This window comes from Heptranchias perlo, chromosome 13 (assembly GCF_035084215.1).
Source record: "Heptranchias perlo isolate sHepPer1 chromosome 13, sHepPer1.hap1, whole genome shotgun sequence".
Lineage (NCBI taxonomy): Eukaryota > Metazoa > Chordata > Chondrichthyes > Hexanchiformes > Hexanchidae > Heptranchias > Heptranchias perlo.
Window position 1 is genome coordinate 19158912 of NC_090337.1, and position 20521 is coordinate 19179432.

A 20521-nucleotide genomic window follows, 5' to 3' on the forward strand; every position below is an offset into this window, starting at 1 on the left:
AAAAAGGGAGAAAGGAATAGACTGAGTAATTACAGGCCAGTCAGCCTAACCTCGGTGGTAGGCAAATTATTGGAAAAAATTCTGAGGAACATTATTAATCGTCATTCATAAAGGCACAGATTGATCAAGGACAGTCAGCGTGGATTTGTTAAGGGAAGATCGTGTCTGACTAACTTGACTGAATTTTTTGAGGAGGCAACAAGGAGGGTCGAAAGGGTAGCGCGTTTGATGTAGTTTGCATGGATTTTAGCAAGGCTTTTGATAAGGTCCCACACGGCAGACTGGTCAGAAAAATAAAAGCCCATGGGATCCAATGGAAAGTGACAAAATTGGCTTAGTGGCAGGAAGCAAAGGGTAATGGTCGACGGGTGTTTTTGTGACTGGAAGGCTGTTTCCAGTGGGGTTCCGCAGGGCTCATACTAGATCGCTTGCTTTTTGTGGTATGTATCAATGATTTAGACTGAAATGTAGGGGGCATGATTAAGAACTTTGCAGATGAAACAAAAATTGGCCGTGTGGTTGATAGTGAGGAAGGAAGCTGTAGACTGCAGGAAGATATCAATGGACTGGTCAGGCGGGCAGAAAAGTGGCAAATGGAATTCAGTCTGGAGAAGTGTGAGGTAATGGATTTGGGAAGGGCAAATAAGGGAAGGGAATGCACAATAAATAGGATACTGAGAAGTATAGAGGAACAGAGGGACCGTTGGAGTGCATGTCCACAGATCCCTGAAGATAGCAGGACAGGTGGATAAGGTGGTTAAGAAGGCATACAGAATACTTTCCTTTATTAGCCAAGGCATAGAATATAAGGGCAGGGAGGTTATGTTAGAACTGTATAAAACACTAGCTAGGCCACAGCTGTGTACTGCATACAGTTCTGGTCACCATATTACAGGAAAGATGTGATTGCACTAGAGAGGGTACAGAGGAGATTTACGAGGATGTTGCCAAGTCTGGAGAAATTTAGCTATGAGTAAAGATTGGATAATAGAATCATAGAAGTTTACAACATGGAAACAGGCCCTTCGGCCCAACATGTCCATGTCGCTCAGTTTATACCACTAAGCTAGTCCCAGTTGCCTGCACTTGGCCCATATCCCTCTATACCCATCTTACCCATGTAAATAGAACTAGGTAAGCTGGGTTTTTTTTCTTTGGAACAGTGGAGACTGTGAGGAGATTTAATTGAGGTGTGTAAAATTATGAGGGGCCTAGACAGAGTGGATAGGAAAGACTTATTTCCCTTAGCAGAGAGGTCAATAACCAGGGGGCATAGATTTAAAGCAATTGGTAGAAGGATTAGAGGGGGGCTGAGGAAAAATGTTTTCATCCAGAGGGTGGTGGGGGGGGGGGTCTGGAACTCACTATCTGAAAGGGTGGCAGAGGCAGAAACCCTCATCATATTTAAAAAATACTTGGATATGCAGTTGAAGTATCATAATCTACAAGACTACGGACCAAGAGCTGGAAAGCAGGATTAGGCTGGATAGCTCTTGTTTGGCTGGCATAGACACGATGGGCCGAATGGCCTCCTTCCATGCCATAAATTTCTATCAGTCTATGATTCATGCCTGCACCTCCGGTTCCCTTTGTCTTCATTTTTGCCCATTACTTCTTAGTCCCCTTCCTCTTCAGCCTTTTGAAAATGTTGCTTATAGGTTGAATTGCCTTCTGAGTCTTTCCAAAGGCTTTTAGAATTTTTGACACCCTATTCTGACATTCCCCATTGGTTGTCCCCTTCACTTTAAATTTCATTGCACATATGCACATTGCCACCAGTTAACTATCTGTCCAAATCTATACTCGAAAGTATATGCCTAGAAATTCCTCAGGGATGCAATCCTAGCAATTATGCTAGAATCATGCCTGCCAGTGACCCCTGCCTCTGACAGCGCCAACATTTGCAGGGTCAGGGTCGGGGCTACAAGATGTGGGCCTTAGGTGGGTAGGGGATGCATCTGTGGTGACCCTGTACCAAAGAGGCCAGAAATGCCAGTATAAGCTTGCAAGTCTAGCTGGACCGGTGCTGAATTTCCCACCTTGGAAAGGGAAAGTGATTGACCTCAATGGACCCCTGCGGTAGGGGACTGCTTGCAATGTAGGGGGAGAAACATTTCCTCTGAACTTAAGGGCTCCTGGCCCTGATCCCAGCCTGGACAGGGTGGGCCCGGTCTCCTCCAGTTATCAGTGAGTTTGGCCTAGTGAGACCAGGGGTACCCACCCTGATGCTACACTGGATCCCAACTGAGAGCTGGGGGATGTGAACTCCTGAATCAGGAAGTGCCTGCCCCCATTATGTCAATGTCTTTGTGGGGAGGAGCGGAGGCTCCCCCACAAGGCCATCCCAGAAACGTTGATGCAAGGCCATGACCCAGTATACCTGGGTCCCGGTGGAGTTCGGTGTCCGCTCACCAAGTTATGGTGTGAGTCAATGAGAACAGTTGAAGAATTTCAGCCCTATGCTGATGAACTGACCTCAGAGAACTGGGTACAAAGAGCATACTTTATGAGCCACCAGCAGTCGAGTGTTGAAAATCTGTACTTGGGTTTATTGCAGATTTGTAAATTAGTGCAATAATGCAGTTGACCGGGATTGAATTTACCAGGAAAACCTTATTACTAAAGTGTATATATTTTTTTTCTACCTTATCATTAGTTGGCAAAGAAATGAGATTATCTTTCAATGTTTGGTCTCCAAAGTCTATTCAGCCGAAAAATTGCTCAGTGTACTTGTTTTTTTTTAAAACAAGTCACATAATAAATTACAGTATTTAGTCTACGAGTAATCAGTTGAATAACTGTTAACTGTGAAATCTATATAGAACATAAACCAAATGCTCAGACTATCTTTGAATTAGCATGACCCCTAATCTACCATTCACATATCCGTATAATTCACGCACACACTTCCATATTATATTTCTGTTTTTTAAATGGTACATATGATTTTCACCTGATGGCTTCATCTTTATATTACGGATATAGAATCGTAGAAAGGTTACAGCATGGGAGGAGGCCATTCGGCCCATCGAGTCCACGCCAGCTCTATGCAAGAGCAATCCAGCTAGTCCCACTCCCCCGCCCTATCCCCGTAGCCCTGCAAATTTTTTCCTTTCAAGTACTTATCCAGTTCCCTTTTGAAGGCCATGATTGAATCTGCCTCCACCACCCCCTCGGGCAGTGCATTCCAGATCCTAACCACTCGCTGTGTAAAAATGCTTTTCCTCATGTCAACTTTGGTTCTTTTGCCAATCACCTTAAATCTATGTCCTCTGGTTCTTGACCCTTCTGCCAATGAGAACAGTTTCTCTCTATCTACTCTGTCTAGACCCTTCATGATTTGGAATACCTCTATCAAATCTCCTCGCAACTTCCTCTGTTCCAAGCAGAACAATCCCAGCTTCTCCAGTCTATCCATGTAACTAAAGTCCCTCATCCCGGGAATCATTCTAGTAAATCTCTTCTGCACCCTCTCTTAGGCCTTCACATCCTTCCTAAAGTGCGGTGCCCAGAACTGGACACAATACTCCAATTGTGGCCGAACCAGTGTTTTATAAAGGTTCATCATCACTTCCATACTTTTGTACTCTATGCCTCTATTTATAAAGCCCAGGATCCTGTATGCTTTTTTAACCGCTTTCTCAACCTGCCCTGCCACCTTCAACGACTTGTGCACATATACCCCCAGATCACTCTGTTCCTGTACCCATTTAGAGTTGGGCCCTCTAATTTATATTGCCTCTCCTTGTTCTTCCTACCAAAATGTATCCATTTGCATTTTTCTGTGTTAAATTTAATCTGCCACATGTCCGCCCATGCCACCAGCCTGTCTATATCCTCTTGAAGTCTATCACTATCCTCCTCACTGTTCACTACCCTTCCAAGTTTTGTGTCATCTGCAAATTTTGAAATTGTGCCCTGTATACCCAAGTCCAAGTCATTAATATATATCAAGAAAAGCAGTGGTCCCAGCACCGACCTCTGGGGAACACCACTGTACACCTCCCTCCAGTCCAAAGACAACTGTTCATAACTACTCTCTGTTTCCTGTCACTTAGCCAGTTATATCCATGTTGCTACTGCCCCCTTTATTCCATGGGCCACAATCTTGATGATAAGCCCACCATGTGGCACTTTATCAAATGCCTTTTGAAAGTCCATATACACCGCATCAACTGCATTGCCCTCATCTACCCTCTCTGTTACCTCATCAAAAAACTCTATCAGGTTAGTTAAACACGATTTGACTTTAACAAATCCATGCTGGCTTCCCCTAATCAATCCACACTCGTCCAAGTGACAATTAATTCTGTCCTGGATTATCGTTTCTAAAAGTTTCCCCACCACAGAGGTTAAACTGATTGGCCTGTAGTTGCTGGATTTATCCTTACACCCTTTTTTGAACAAGGGTGTAACATTTGCAATTCTCCATATGAAGTAGGCTAACTCACAGGTAATGGCAGTTAAACGTGGACAATACAACTCAATAAGAATCATATTGACTGTCAGACCAACCAGAATCTGGTTTCAACCTGATCCTCAATTGGTTTGCTGCAAAAAGTTGCAAAGGAGGTGGCCTGAGAAATCGGCAAAGGTTGGTCAGGAAATTGCTGACCAGCTGATTTGTCACCCAAAGGAAATAAATGTTTGTGCATATAATGCCTGTGCTGGTGGTTAGGAGGATAATTTCCTGCTTGTTATGGTGATAATTGCTGGTCTGTCATAATTTGTTTACTGAAATTACTAAATTTTGGAAACAAATAACTCCATGAGAAGCTCTTATGGATGACACCCAGAAACCTGCCCGATGTTGCCTACTGATGTCCAGAACCATTTAGAGCCAACTGAAGCTCTTCTCCATCTGTAGAGAATCTATATGAGGGAAGAGTGGCTGTAGAGGCTTCACAGTGGAAATAGTGGGACATAATGGCTCTACATTGAGGAGCAGTAGATTATAGGGGATAGGTAATGGGACACGTGGGTAGATTGGTTGCACACAGAGGAACAGAGCGATATGGAGGCACTACAGCAGGGAACAGTAATATATAGCAATTGCTGCCAGAGAAATAGCAGAATATAATGGCTGCCCACTAGGGAACAGTGGGACCTAGAGGAATACAGGGCTAGATTTTCTACCCCTTGGCTATGAATGACTGGGTAAAACTAACTCACACACGCCAAAATACATCATGGAAATGTGGGACAAAGATGCTGCTCGTGGGAAACAGCTAATAGAAACTGTGCACTGGTAAAAAGCTGAATGCCAAAATTGCCAATTGGGGATGAAAATTGTGGAAAACTGAAATTATCCAACAGTTCATACAGATTTGCATGTTTGGTGGTTAATCTGATTTTGGACAGCAGATTAATTTTGTTAGCTTGGCATTATAAGGCATACAGCCATTTGAAACAATTAAAGGCACCAAAGAAGATTAATGTGGTAATTTGTTTTCTTGTCAATAGGGAGATCAAGGATTCCAAGGACAAATAGGCTTTCCTGTAAGTAACAAATAATTTCCTTATCTTTAATTAGGGATTTCCCTGGCATTATCTGCTAAGTAGAGAATAATGGGCATCTTAGAGTGATTAAAAGATAGCGATCTGGTTGAGAGAGTGCATCAGATGATGTTATGAACTATAAAGGAAGCATTCAATTAGGGCTGTCAATTAATCGTGGTTAACTTTACTGCATTAATTTTTTTGGTGATTAATTTTTTAACATGTTAATCGCTGAAGTTACATAAGAGGAGGCAGCTGGGCGAGAATGGGATATGGGGAGGGAAACCCTGAGAGAGGAGGGAGCAGGGCAAAGACGGGAATGGGATACAGGGAGGGAAAGCCTGAGAGAGGAGGAGCAGGGCAGGGGCTGGTTAGGAGGATAATTTCCTGCTTGTTATGGTGATTTCAAGTGTGACATCGATGTCGGTTCTAATGCTTTGCTAATGGCTGTTCTAAAATTGATGGGGAGGGGACTGGGAAAGCAATTATGTAAGTAGGCCAGCCAGGCGAAACAGATAAAGGGTTTAGTCAATCATACAAAGGGAAGTATCTAATTTTCTGTATTTTGGAGTTTTGTCTATTTTGAATTTATCTCCAAACTAATTCCTCCAACTAGGATCACTGCTTTTTCTTGCTCCTCCATTGAATGCCTATCTTTCTGCCACTCTGCCATGACCTTTGGAACTCTCTCTCGCTCCTACTGTGCTTTTGGTCATTCTCCCACCTCTATCCCTTTAATTTATTATCATCCGTTCACTGTGCTCCCCAGCTCTCTCAGATGTTCTTCTACGTCAGGGATGCTTTACAATTGCAGGATAATTTATTTGAATGTTAGATAAGGTCAGAGGTGACTAATGCTGTCTCAAGTATGCGAACACAAGTTTAAGCCACAGAGAAGCAAAATGACTTGTAATTGGAGCTCTACACACTATGCTATAACATCGCTCTCTCACTTTTTGTGCTTCTTTTTCGCTTCCTGCTGTACAATGCTCCAGCAGAGACATTAGGAAGTTGCCTGGAGCATAGAACATTCAAGGTATAGTTGAAGTAATAAACTAACTTTTTAATTATTCTCAAGCTGCTTATGAAAATAAACCAATGACAAAAAAAAAATTGTAACTAGGAAGTAAATAAAGTTTCATCCTAATCATCCTTTCAGCAGTTCCTGAGAAAAATGACACTTCGACCTGTTTAAAAGCAGTCATGCGCCGAATACAAGATGTATCCTTGGCCTGTCATAATGCATCATTGATGGTAGAAATAAATTCTTCTTTCCCTCTCTCCTAGGGTCTTCCAGGAAACTCTGGCTCTCCAGGTGTTGCAGGACCGAGAGGCCCATCAGGTTTTCCAGTAAGTAGATCAAGGTTAAGCTGACATTGCATCATTATTTTATGGGCGCATCCAAGGGTTAAATAACTGGCACAGAAATAAAGGTTTATTTCTAGAGGAGCAGTAAAATTAGATCATAACAGTTTCACAAAAAAGAATAGAGAAATTCTGCAAATAGGTTAATTCAGGCATCATTGTGCAGAGAGAACAGATATTAGCAAAGGAGACACAGCAGAAATTGAGATTATATAAGGTGCTGGCATAGGACACCATGTGGCTGGGAATTCTTGAGCAGGTAAAGATAGGCATATCGTATGAGGACTGCCTGAAGCTTTAATCCATGGGCTGAAGGGAGCTATCCACAGTGCTGATCTAATGTTAGGAAATACATATAGTATTAATCCATAACTGGGAATTATCCATAGCACTAATCTATCACTGGGAATTGCCCACAGCATTGGTCCATCACTGGGAACAACCCACAGCACCGGTCCGTTACTGGAAATTACCCACAGCATTGGTCCATCACTGGGAACTACCCACAGCACTGGTCCATCACTGGGAACTACCCACAGCACTGATCCATCACTGGGAACTACCCACAGCACTGATCCATCACTGGGAACTACCCACAGCACTGGTCCATCACTGGGAACTATCCACAGCATTGGTCCATCACTGGGAACTATCCACAGCATTGGTCCATCACTGGGAACTATCCACAGCACTAATCCATCACTGGGAACAACTCACGGCACCGGTCCGTTACTGGAAATTACCCACAGCACTGGTCCATCACTGGGAACTACCCACAGCATTGGTCCATCACTGGAAATTACCCACAGCACTGATCCATCACTGGGAACTACCCACAGCACTGGTCCATCACTGGGAACAGCCCACAGCACTGGTCCATAACTGGGAACTATCCACAGCACTGATCCATCACTGGGAACTATCCACAGCACTGATCCATCACTGGGAACAGCCCACAGCACTGATCCATCACTGGGAACTATCCACAGCATTGGTCCATCACTGGAAATTACCCACAGCACTGATCCATCACTGGGAACTACCCACAGCACTGGTCCATCACTGGGAACAGCCCACAGCACTGGTCCATAACTGGGAACTATCCACAGCACTGATCCATCACTGGGAACTATCCACAGCACTGATCCATCACTGGGAACAGCCCACAGCACTGGTCCATAACTGGGAACTATCCACAGCACTGATCCATCACTGGGAACTATCCACAGCACTGGTCCATCACTGGGAACTACCCACAGCACTGGTTGCTCACTGGGAACAGCCCACAGCACTGGTCCATAACTGGGAACTATCCACAGCACTGGTCCATCACTGGGAACTACCCACAGCACTGGTTGCTCACTGGGAACAGCCCACAGCACTGGTCCATAACTGGGAACTATCCACAGCACTGGTCCATCACTGGGAACTACCCACAGCACTGGTTGCTCACTGGGAACAGCCCACAGCATTGGTCCATAACTGGGAACTACCCACAGCATTGGTCCATCACTGGGAACTACCCAGAGTGTCAATTCATTAGGAGCTTCCTGCAGCACTGGTTCAAAATGTAGTCACTTTGTGGACATCTTTCTGTTTCACAGTTTATGGTGGTGGAACAAAGCAATTTCATGAAAGATTTTACTAAGGCATGTTGAAATAAATACAATGTTAATTCACCAAAATGATTGTAAAAACAAATGTTGAAGTTGAAATGTAGATTTAAAAAATAAATTTTTAAAATCTTTTTGTAATGTGCTTAGATTTCGTATTCCAAAGGAAGAAAAAAAGTTGAATTAATATTTACAAATCTTCTTTCTTTCTAGGGTCGCCTTGGTTTACAAGGATTACCAGGTGAACAGGTGAGTTTATAACTATCTTGCAGCCTGAAGAATAATTTATTTTAAATGTTATACTGTTTAGTTTTGATGATAAATTTTAACTAATTGCATTTGGTTACTTCTTTGTTAGGGGTTAAACTCTAAATGATGGCATTGTAGGAGTTCCTGTTTTGGATTATAATTCTAAATGATGGATTGGGGTTCTAGTCAATTATTTTGTATTAATGGCATCAGTCGAAATGATTGGTAATCATGCGTTTTACCCAGAATAAGCTGTGATCACATTCTAGAAAAGAATGCTTCACTGATACACAGGGGAAGGTGGGTACAGCTGAACTGGCATAGAGGAGGGGTTTAGTTGCCCAACTAAGCTGTTTGATAGCTTGAGTTGCCTGATACTATGTAATTGTATTCAGACTCTCTGCCTTAGTCTCTCTATTTCAGGTTTGTTGTACCTTTAAAGTCAGTTGTCAGTCTCCACAGAGTAGTAAAGGGACAGATTCAGAAAAACTTTACTGTTTGGAATCAGAGGAAATATTTCCTGTCGTAGTAGGCAGCCTAGCATAATAAAAATGAGTAGCCAATCAGCTCTCCTTTAGTCCATAATCACCGATAATCCAACAATTAAGGTGGTCATGGAAAAGGATAGGGAGGGGCCGGAAATAAAGGTTCTAAATTGGGGGAAGGCCGATTTTAATAGGATAAGGCAGGATCTGGCCAAAATGGACTGGGATCAGCTGCTTGTAGGAAAATCCGCATCGGAGCAATGGGAGTCTTTCAGAAGGGAGATTGAGACCATACAATGGCAACATGTTCCCGAAAAAGGTCAAGGGTGGTTCCAAGAACTCCAGGGAACCTTGGATGTCAGGGGATATACGAGAATGGATTAGGAAAAAAAGGAGGGCTTTTGGCAGATACAAAAGGCTAAAGACGGAGGAAGCCCTGGAGGAGTACAAAAAGTGCAGGGGGATACTTAAAAAAGAAATTAGGAGATCAAGGAGGGGCCATGAAATAACACTGGCGAGCAAAATAAAGGAAAATCCTAAGATGTTTTATAAGTATATTAAGGGTAAGAGGATGACTAGGGGAAAAATAGGGCCCATTAGAGACAAAAATGGCAATCTGTGTGTGGAGCCGGCAGATGTAGGAGGGGTTCTAAATGAATTTTTACCATCTGTTTTCACTATGGAGAAGGACGATGTAGACATAGAAATACGGCAGGGGGACTGTGATATACTCGAACATATTAACATCGAGCGGGAGGAGGTATTGGCAGTTTTAGCAGGCCTAAAAATGGATAAATCCCCAGGCCCGGACGAAATGTATCCCAGGCTACTGTGTGAGGCAAAGGAGGAGATTGCGGGGGCTCTAACACATATATTCAGAACCTCTCTGGCCACAGGGGATGTGCCAGAGGACTGGAGAACCGCTTATGTAGTACCATTATTCAAGAAGGGGAGTAGGGAAAAACCGGGGAACTACAAGCCAGTGAGCCTAACATCAGTGGTAGGAAAATTATTGGAAAAAATTCTGAAGGACAAAATTAGTCTCCACTTGGAGAAGCAAGGATTAATCAGGGATAGTCAACATGGCTTTGTCAAGGGAAGATCATGTCTGACTAATTTGATTGAATTTTTTGAGGGGGTGACTAGGCGTGTGGATGAGGGTAACGCAGTGGATGTGGTATACATGGATTTCAGTAAGGCCTTCGATAAAGTCCCCCACAGGAGACTGGTCAAGAAGGTACGAGCCCATGGAATCCAGGGTGCCTTGGCACTTTGGATACAAAACTGGCTTAGTGGCAGAAGGCAGAGGGTGATGGTCGAAGGTTGTTTTTGTGACTGGAAGCCTGTGGCCAGTGGGGTACCACAGGGATCGGTGCTGGGTCCCTTGCTGTTTGTGGTCTACATTAATGACTTGGATATGAATGTAAAAGGCATGATCAGTAAGTTCGCTGATGATACAAAAATTGGTAGGGTGGTAAATAGCGAGGAGGATAGCCTCAGTCTGCAGGACGATATAGATGGGTTGGTCAGATGGGCGGAACAGTGGCAAATGGAATTTAACCTGGAAAAGTGCGAGGTGATGCACTTTGGAGGGACTAACAAGGCAAGGGAATACACAATGAATGGGAGGACCCTAGGCAAGACAGAGGGTCAGAGGGATCTTGGTGTGCAAGTTCACAGATCCCTGAAGGCGGCGGAACAGGTAGATAAGGTGGTAAAGAAGGCATATGGGATACTTGCCTTTATTAGCCGAGGCATAGAATATAAGAGCAAGGAGGTTATGATGGAGCTGTATAAAACACTGGTTAGGCCACAGCTGGAGTACTGTGTGCAGTTCTGGTCGCCACACTACAGGAAGGATGTGATCGCTTTGGAGAGGGTGCAGAGGAGATTCACCAGGATGTTACCAGGGCTGGAGCGCTTCAGCTATGAAGAGAGACTGGGAAGATTGAGTTTGTTTTCCTTGGAGCAGAGGAGGCTGAGGGGAGACATGATTGAGGTGTACAAAATTATGAGGGGCACAGATAGGATGGATACTAAGGAGCTTTTTCCCTTCATTGAGGGTTCTATAACAAGGGGGCATAGATTCAAGGTAAAAGGCGGGAGGTTTAGAGGGGATTTGAGAAAGAACTTTTTCACCCAGAGGGTGGTTGGAGTCTGGAACTCACTGCCTGTGGAGGCAGGAACCCTCACAACATTCAAGAAGCATTTGGATGAGCACTTGAAATGCCATAGCATACAAGGCTACGGACCAAATGCTGGAATATGGGATTAGATTAGACAGGGCTTGATGGCCGGCGCTAACACGATGGGCCGAAGGGCCTCTATCCGTACTGTATAACTCTATGACTCTATGACTCTAAGAAGGAAATGGGGATCTTAGACAGACCAAAGGGCTCCAAATAGATAAATCCTCAAGGATTAATAGTAATTGCCAGGGGTTATTTAGAGAGACAATGGATGGGATTTGTGATGTCCTAATAGTTATTATGAATGCGTTGATGAATGTTAAGATCCCACTAGATCGTAAACAAACTACTTTAATACCAATTTTATAAAAGGTGACAAAATATATACAGATAACTACAGACCCATCAGTTTCACATTAAGACCAGGTAAAATAATGGAATCGATTATTGGGCGTAAACTTGAGGATTATCTGGATGATAAAAATTGAACAAATTGCAACCAGCACAGATTTAGAATGGGAAGATTCTGGATAAGAAATTAGCTGAAGGTAGGAAGTGGGAGATAGTTTCTAGTGGAAAAATATCACGGTGGTGGTGGATGTTGGGACCCTTACTGTTTCTAATTTACATTCATGGCATGGATTTCAAAGTTCAATCTAAATTGGAGGAGGGGGGAATGAATCTGAAGCTGTTGACAGGTGACCCGGAAAATGAATTATATTAAATATCTAAATGGCTGGACCAGTGAGGTAGATGAGGTTTAATAGGAATATAAGTATAAAGTATTGCAAATAGGAAGAAAATGTGGCACTGTATGTACTTCATGAATGGTGTTAAAAAACTAACAACAACTTGCATTTATACAGCAAAATACACCAGGGTGTTTTACAGTTGGGGGTCAGATGAGATCGCAATAAGAGGGAAACTAGGGTAGGTCACCAAAGAGGTAGGTTTCAAGTAGGTCTTTGAAGATAGGAATAGATGTAGTGAGACTAAGGGGTGTAGGGAGGGAATTCCAAGGTGGCTGAAAGCTCCAATCATAGATTTAAGGAAGGGAGAATTGGCAGTTGACCAGCATTGGAAGAGAGGAGAGTGTAGGCGGGGATGGACAGTTCAAGGAGATTGTAAAGGTAGCGATAGCTAGGGCCATGAAGGGATTTAAAGATGAGGATGAGGTGAATTTGCAAGAGACCTTGGAGTATTTGTACACTTAATGCTTAAGATGCCCAATAACTGAATAGCAGCAACAGAAAAAATAGTATGCTGAACTATATTGCCAAAACAATAAAGTACAAGTTGAAGAAAGTCATGCTTAAACAGAACAGTACTCCGGTCAGATCACACCTGAAGCACAGTGTCTAGACATGAGGGACACATTCAGGACTGGAGGTGATGCTGAGAAGAACCACGGACTGAACAGAAATATAAACGGACTTGGTTAAAAGGAATGGCTGGAAAAACTTGGGCTTTTCCTCATAGAGGGGACTTATACAGTAAATAGTATAGTCAGGGTAAATCCACATCACTACTTCAAACTAAACAATGACGGTAGGTCAAGAGGGCCATCGGTTGAAACTTGTGAAATACAGATTTGGGACTGATAGCAGGAAGTTCTTCGCAATAGCTCAACCTGTAGAATTGTGGGTTTGGGTAGTGGAAGCAAAACCCTGTAATTATCTAAGGAACAGTTGGATACTGTGATGGATCTTTCTAGATGGATGAGTTGGGATGGCTTATCTACCTTGAGTGGTCTTGTGATTTGAAATTTTGTTGCCAGATTTTTATTTCAGTGCATTTAGGCCCACTGGACTGCTGCTAATTTAAAACCCTGCACAGTGAGGATTTATTTTCTAAAATTCATATTTTATATTTTTTGGCAGGGTAGCCCAGGCATTGTATTTCCAGGACAAAAAGGCGAGAAGGTAAGGGAACAGATGCTTAATCCTGTGCAAGTATTTTCAATATACAAAATGATAGTACTCTGAATTTAAAAAAGTATTCCCATAGACTTTACTTCCACTTGAATCTTCTAAAGGAGTTCATTAGCCACAGGTAAAACTTCCAATTTGTGCATTTCTCCCTCACCCCAAAAAGTAATCAAGTGAATTTCAAGGATATTGGAACGACATTATAAACTATATTGTACATCCCTAACCAACTGTATCTCTCATGTATTTTTCACACTGTCTCGACATGATTTTGAATATGGCTCAATAGTTTAATTGATAATTTATAGCTGTAACATTAATTTGTGTCCTTAAAGAGATATTCATCTGTCTCACCTTAAATGGACATACCGACACTGCTTTAATTGCTTTTCACTGGAATTAAGTTAAATAATCAATTTACACCGATATTATCCATTCAATTTTATGACCTGGGAGGGCTAAGGGCAACAATTTACTACTCCCTTTACTTTATTTTGTATTGCAGCTAGTTACAGTGCTGACAGTACCTATGGGTGGGGCTGCGAGCTTGCAGAAGTCACTGTTCTCAACAGCGCTGCCCGCAGGCTTGTCGCAATGGTGCAGCTCTGGTTTCAGACTGTGGTGGTGTTTCAGTGATGAAAAATAACAAAAATCACGGGCATAAAAAATGTTATTTATTATTTAAGCTGATAAGAGACACTGATAGCGAAAAGCTGTATTTTTGAATATGAAAATTTTGCTACAAGGTCATTGTTTTAGTTAGTTCGAACCTTCTTTCACAGTAGACAAAACCATTGTAGAGACAATAAGTGCTTGTCTGTTTAGTGTTGATGGCCAAGGCTCAAGGGTGACACAGGCTGAGAGAGAATTCCAAGCAGGAATCATGTGCGAAGCTGCCTTGCTCGTACCCTGTGCCCTAGTACCCTAAATCTTTTAGATTGATACTGTATGAATGAGCTGCAGCAGTTCTTCCATTCCTTCCATAAACATGAAGGACTGGATCATGCAGCAGCATCTCTTGTGGAACTGGTTCAATCATAATCTTGTAGAGGACTGTCAATGTATTGACCTCCCTTTCACATTCCCACCCACCCCATCCACAGAGCACTGAATGTATTTAATTTTAGTCTAATCGGTTTTTATTTTGAAACAATAATGTCCTTCAAAGATAAACTAAGAACTTGTGCTGATTTCAGTATCCATCCTTGAGCTTTTTGTCTTGCTATGATATTTGTGAACTCTGCATTATTACTATTGTCATCTCATTTCATTGTGAGTGCATTGGATGTCAATCTGCATGTCTGTTATTCTCACTATTCATACCCTTGCTTATTCCCTCCCTCCTGTCAGGGTGAACAAGGTGACCCAGGACATGTTGAACTAATCCAGCCTCCTGAAGAAATTGTCTTTAAAGGGGATCAGGTATAACCAAGAACAAACAGACTTTCAACACCAACATTATGATGTGATCACTCAGTGGTCCACAGGTCAAAGGCCTGCGAGCATGTTTCTTTGGCTCTTATCTCCAGTCGATTTTAGCTCTAAGGTCCATTCACACCAGTATCACCCTTGTAAGAATGAGTTATCTTTTCATCAATGCGAAATGTCAGAAATAATCTGTCACAAATTTAAACAGGATATTGCTTAGCATAGCATAACATTTGCATTAAGTCTTTGCTGTAGTAAAGTCTATAAGGATTGTTCTTTCTCACTGAGTTTGTGAAAGAAAAGAAAGAACTTGCATTTATATAGTGCCTTTCATGACCTCAGGATGTCCCAAAGCACTTAACAGCCAGTGAAGTACTTTTGAAGTGTCGAGACTGTTGTAATGTAGGGAAATGTAGCAGCCAACTTGCACACTACAAGACCCGACAAACAGCAATGAGACAATGACCAGACAATATGTTTTAGTGATGTTGGTTGAGGGACAAACATTGGCCAGGACACCGGGGACAACTCCCCTGCTCTTCTTTGAAATAGTGCCAGGGGATCTTTTATGTCCACCTGGAAGGTTAGACGGGACCTTGCACCTCTGACAGTGCAGCGCTCCCATAGTACAGCCTACATTTTGTGCTTAAGTCTCTGGAGTGCAACTTGAACCCACAATCTTCTGACTCAGAGGCAAGAGTGCTACCACTGAGCCATGGCTGACATTATTCATTGTCCTCTGAATGAAGCTTCATTCAATGAGCCATCGTATGATACAGACAGCATCACTGAAACTTTCTGTACACTTCAGAAATGTAGGGGGAGGGAAATCAAGGGTCTGTGTGAGAAAGGTTGGGTCAAGATAATGGAAGTGCTGCAAGTACCCATGAAATGGAAATGAGGCTAATGTGATTCACTTAAAATCCAGTCTTCACAGAGGTATACTGATAAAGGTTTCAGAAGAATGGACGATTCAGTTTCCCATTCCCTATCTCCTGGGATACAAGTTATCCAGTTCTGCTTTGCCTATCACCAGTATCAAATGATCTCACTCCCCTCTATCTATCACCAGGAATACAGAGTTTTTCACCTCTGTTTCCGTGTTGCTCTGGTGGAGCGGAGAGAGGGGAGCGGGTTCCCTCAGATTGTGACACCTGCAGGTAGAGTAGTGGTTATAATGCCCACTGATGTCCCTCACAGAAAAGGTCAGTGTGTAATAGTAAAATTGCTCTCCAACAGTCAAATCACTCACACTTTTGGTTGAAAGGTATTAGATGAATAATTATTATGTTTGATCTTCATTCTATCAATAATTGCACAATGTCATCATTGATATAGTGTATTGAATTACCACTCAAAAACCCTCTAAATTATGGATTCAGTCATTGTAAAGACGGGGCTAATTGCACACACTTTTTCTGGACATACTGTTTATGGACATAGTTTTATTTTCAGGTCCACGGGCTTCCATGTTTATTTATTGATTTTAGTTTATTTTCCTTCCTTCAGTCTAGTAGAGGATGGTTAGGTGGCTGTGAATGCTTCTGCTTCCTTCATGGAGGGAAGAGGGGAGGGGTGCTGAAATTTAACTCAAGGTGGGACTCAATAATGGTCTTCTGTCCACACCATCAACTGAGCCCTTTACTTGTGTTCAGTTCTACTTTTTAAGTACAAGGCATGCAATTACCCATCTGGGGAAGAGTAGCTTTTGGATTTTAAATTGACTTGTCTACCTTGATATCCACTGTGATCTGGCTCAGTCTTGTTATAGAGAATGAATTAATTACCCAAATGAATAGGACTGCAGTTAGTAGTAGACAGTTGGCTAAAGACACCACCTGTTAACATTGTTGGGGTTTGCTGTAGTGGAACAGTAAGCCATTCTGGTGCATGGACACTGTATCAACAACATTAAATGATTAAATATAAATAATCCTGCTGAATAGATATAATACAAATATATTTCTATGAAATCTTTATCCTGCACAATTCATAGATAAATCTTTGTCAAATATATTAATGCATAAAATAGCTTTTGAACTAAAAGATTACTCATGCCATGCTTTATGCTATTATCTTGCTCGACATAATATTGAATCACCGAATAAATCAGATCTTGGTGTAAAAAAAACTTTTTTTTTTCAGGGTGAGAAAGGTGCTAGAGGACCCCCTGGGCCTATTGGATTTCCTGGACCTTCAGTGAGTACAAAGCATTTTTCTGCACAAATTTGTTGTTGCTGGGTCATAATTCCAGAGTTTCCTCCCCCCGCCCCCCCATTATTGTGGGAGTACCATCCATCATAAGTGATTCAAGGAAAAGGGTCATTGCTACCTTCCCAAGGTAACTGGGGATGAGCAGCATTGCCCACATCCTGAGAATAAATAATAAAAAGATAAGCTCATTCATTACGTGCTGAAGCGTCCTGTAAAGAATGAGAAAAGAGCCGTATTCTCATTTATTCATGTAAGGAGTCTTACAAGACCAGGTTATAGTCCAACAGCTTTATTTGGATTCCAAATAAAGCTGTTGGACTATAACCTGGTCTTGTAAGACTCCTTACATTTGTCCACCCCAGTCCATCACCGGCATCTCCACCTCATTTATTCAGATTCACTTTTAATTAAAGCAATAATTTCTGTCTGTAATACGTAATGAATCTATAAAAGCTTGTCTTTAATATAAAGTCTATTCGTACTTCCTAATAAATTTACTTGTATTGTATTGCAAATTCAGTTAAATAATTATGACCCAAGTGAAATCTTATTTTTTCTCTTTATTCATATCTAGGTTCTCCCTCGCTATCCTAGCGAAAAGGGTGAAAAGGGTATCATTGGTTTTCCTGGGGTGCGGGTAAGGAACAATACTGATTAGAGAACCCTTTGCAGTAGAAGGTGTATTGCAATATGCTGGGGCTGGTGGTGTGGAATACACTCAATTGACATTGCATGGTGATTCTACAGTATTGATGGGAATGGAGTATAAATTGCGCAAAAGTAATTTTGTGAATCCATGATTTTTTCAAAAGTCACAAATCATGACTTTCATTTCAGGCCATGAAAAGAAAATGTCCATACAGGACAGAAAGAAAGAAAGATTTGCATTTATATAGCACCTTTCACCACCTCAGGATGTCCCAAAGCGCTTTACAGCTAATTAAGTACTTCTGAAGTGTAGTCACTGTTGTAATGTAGGAAACGCGGCAGCCAATTTGCGCATAGCAAGATCCCACAAACAGTAATGAGATGATGACCAGATCATCTGACTTTAATGGTGTTGGTTGAGGGATAAATATTAGCCAGGTCACCAGGGAAAACTCCTCTGCTCTTCTTCGAAATAGTGCCATGGGATCTTTTACATCCACCGAAGAGGGCAGATGGTTTAACATCTCAGATAAGTACAAACCATATGACTGATGTATCTGAGTGCCTCATTCAAAAGGCCATGATTCATAGGTTCTTAGTGGTTACGAGCCTGCAATATTAAGTTGCCAATAATATGGATTAAATTGGCAATCTGCTATATGAATGGTTTTTATGGAAAGTAAAAGTTTCAGACTGGTATAGAGGAGTTCGTCAACAGATGTTGGGATTAAGGCACTTTACAGAGAGCCGAGAAAGGTTACACTGCATCTAACTTTTGCTCTGATTAACCCGAAAATGTTTAGTGTCCAGCACTGACCTCACTCAGCTTGAAGATTGCCGCCAAAAATTGAAAATACTTTAAATTTTAAAAAATAATTTACATAGACTGACAATTGTCCTATGTGCTAATGGCGATCTGTTTCTTTTCAAGGGTGATTCTGGAAATGAAGGGTTGCCAGGAGTTCCAGGAAGAAAGGTTTAAAATAAATATCTTTTATGCCATTTTCATGTACATTTGATTTGTGATAAAAGTTGCCTGAAACCAGTGAAAATAAGTTTGTGTTTCGAGAAGTACATTCAGATTTCTCCAAAAAGTTTCTGGGTAAGATTTAGACAACCTTGGTTTCGGACTCACTTTGACGGTCATATATAATGCAAATATGGACAGAATAACAAAGATTATTGTTTGAAGAATATTTGTCCTGAAGAAGTCAGCCATAAACAACTATAACAACTTGCATTTATATAGCACCTGTAACCTAGAAAAACATCCCAAGGCCCTTCGCAGGAGAGTACGCTGACCCAAAGAGGGAGATATTAGGAGGGGTGACTAAAAGTGTGGTCAAAGAGGTGGGTTTTAAGGAAGGTCTATAAGGAAGAGAGAAGGGTGGAGAGATAGAAAGGTTTGTGGTGGGAATTCAAGAACATAGGAGGCTGAAAGACTGTAGCCAATGGTGGGGCGAAGTGGGGTGCAGCGGAGGCGGGGGTGGGATGCACACGAGGCCGGAGTTTGAGGAATGCAGAATTTACAGAGGGTCGTGGGACTGGAGGAAGTTACAGAAATAGGGAGGGGTGAGACCATGAAGTTGACTTAAACACAAGAATGAGAATTTTAAATTTGAGGCGTTGTGAGCCCAGGAGCCAGCTCAGGTGTGATGGGTGAATGGGACTTGGTGCAGGATAGGTAGGGTTTTGGATGAGCTGAACTTTGTAGAGGATGGAGGATGACCAGCCAGGAGAATAGTGCAATAGTCGAGTCTGGAGGTAACAAAGGCATAGATGAGGTTTTCAGCAGAAGTTGGGCTGAGGCAGGGGCAGAGGTGGGCAATGTTACAAAGGTAAAGTAGGCGGTTTTTCTGATGGAGAGGATATGGGGATGGAAGCTCAGCCTGGGGCAAATAGGAGGTCGAGGCTGCGAACAGCCTGGTTCAACCTGAGACACTGGTAGAAAAAGTAAAAGCCCGTGGGATCCAAGGGAAAGTGGCAAATTGGATCCAAAATTGGCTCAGTGGCAGGAAGCAAAGAGTAATGGTCGAAAGGTGTTTTTGTGACTCGAAGGCTGTTTCCAGTGGGGTTCCACAGGGCTCAGTACTAGGTTCTTTGCTTTTTATGGTAAATATGAATGATTTAGACTTAAATGTAGGAGGCATGATTAAGAAGTTTGCAGATGATACAAAAATTGGCCATGTGGTTGATAGTGAGGAAGAAAGCTGTAGACTGCAGGAAGATTTCAATGGACTGGTCAGGTGGGCAGAAAAGTGGCAAATGGAATTCAGTCTGGAGAAGTGTGAAATAATGCATTTGGAGAGGACAAACAAGGCTAGGGAATACACAATAAATGGTAGGATACTGAAAGGTGTAGAAGAAGAGAGGGATCTTGGAGTGCATGTCCACAGATCCCTGAAGGTAGCAGGACAGGTAGACAAAGTGGTTAAGAAGGCATTTGGGATACTTTCCCTTATTAGTGGAGGCATAGAATATAAGAGCAGGGAGGTTATCTTAGAACTGTATAAAACACTAGTCAGGCCACACCTTGAGTACTACGTACAGTTCTGGTCACCACATTACAAGAAAGATGTGATTGCACTAGAGAAGTTACGAGGATGTTGCCAGGACTGGAGAATTTTAGCTATGGGGAAAGTTTGGATAGGCTGGGGTTGTTTTCTTTGGAACAGAGAAGGCTGAAGGGTGATTTAATTGAGGTGTATAAAATTATGAGAGGCCTAGATTGAGTGGACAGGAAGGACCTATTTCTCTTAGCAGAGATGATGTGGAGATGCCGGTGATGGACTGGGGTTGACAATTGTAAACAATTTTACAACACCAAGTTATAGTCCAACAAATTTATTTTAAATTCCACAAGCTTTCGGAGGCTTCCTCCTTCCTCAGGTGAACGGTGTGGA

At 42.2% G+C, this 20521-nt stretch overlaps 1 protein-coding gene across 1 annotated transcript in view; it reads left to right on the top strand.

Annotated features, from left to right (window-relative positions):
* LOC137331753 (collagen alpha-4(IV) chain-like) overlaps window positions 1–20521 on the top strand; it is a 144675-nt gene that overhangs the window by 65154 nt on the left and 59000 nt on the right. Inside the window, exons 10-17 of the mRNA XM_067995736.1 lie at window positions 5464–5499; window positions 6787–6849; window positions 8691–8726; window positions 13281–13322; window positions 14679–14750; window positions 16902–16955; window positions 17545–17607; window positions 18550–18594. Coding sequence (XP_067851837.1) covers window positions 5464–5499; window positions 6787–6849; window positions 8691–8726; window positions 13281–13322; window positions 14679–14750; window positions 16902–16955; window positions 17545–17607; window positions 18550–18594 — 411 coding nt within the window. The remainder of the gene's footprint in view (window positions 1–5463; window positions 5500–6786; window positions 6850–8690; window positions 8727–13280; window positions 13323–14678; window positions 14751–16901; window positions 16956–17544; window positions 17608–18549; window positions 18595–20521) is intronic.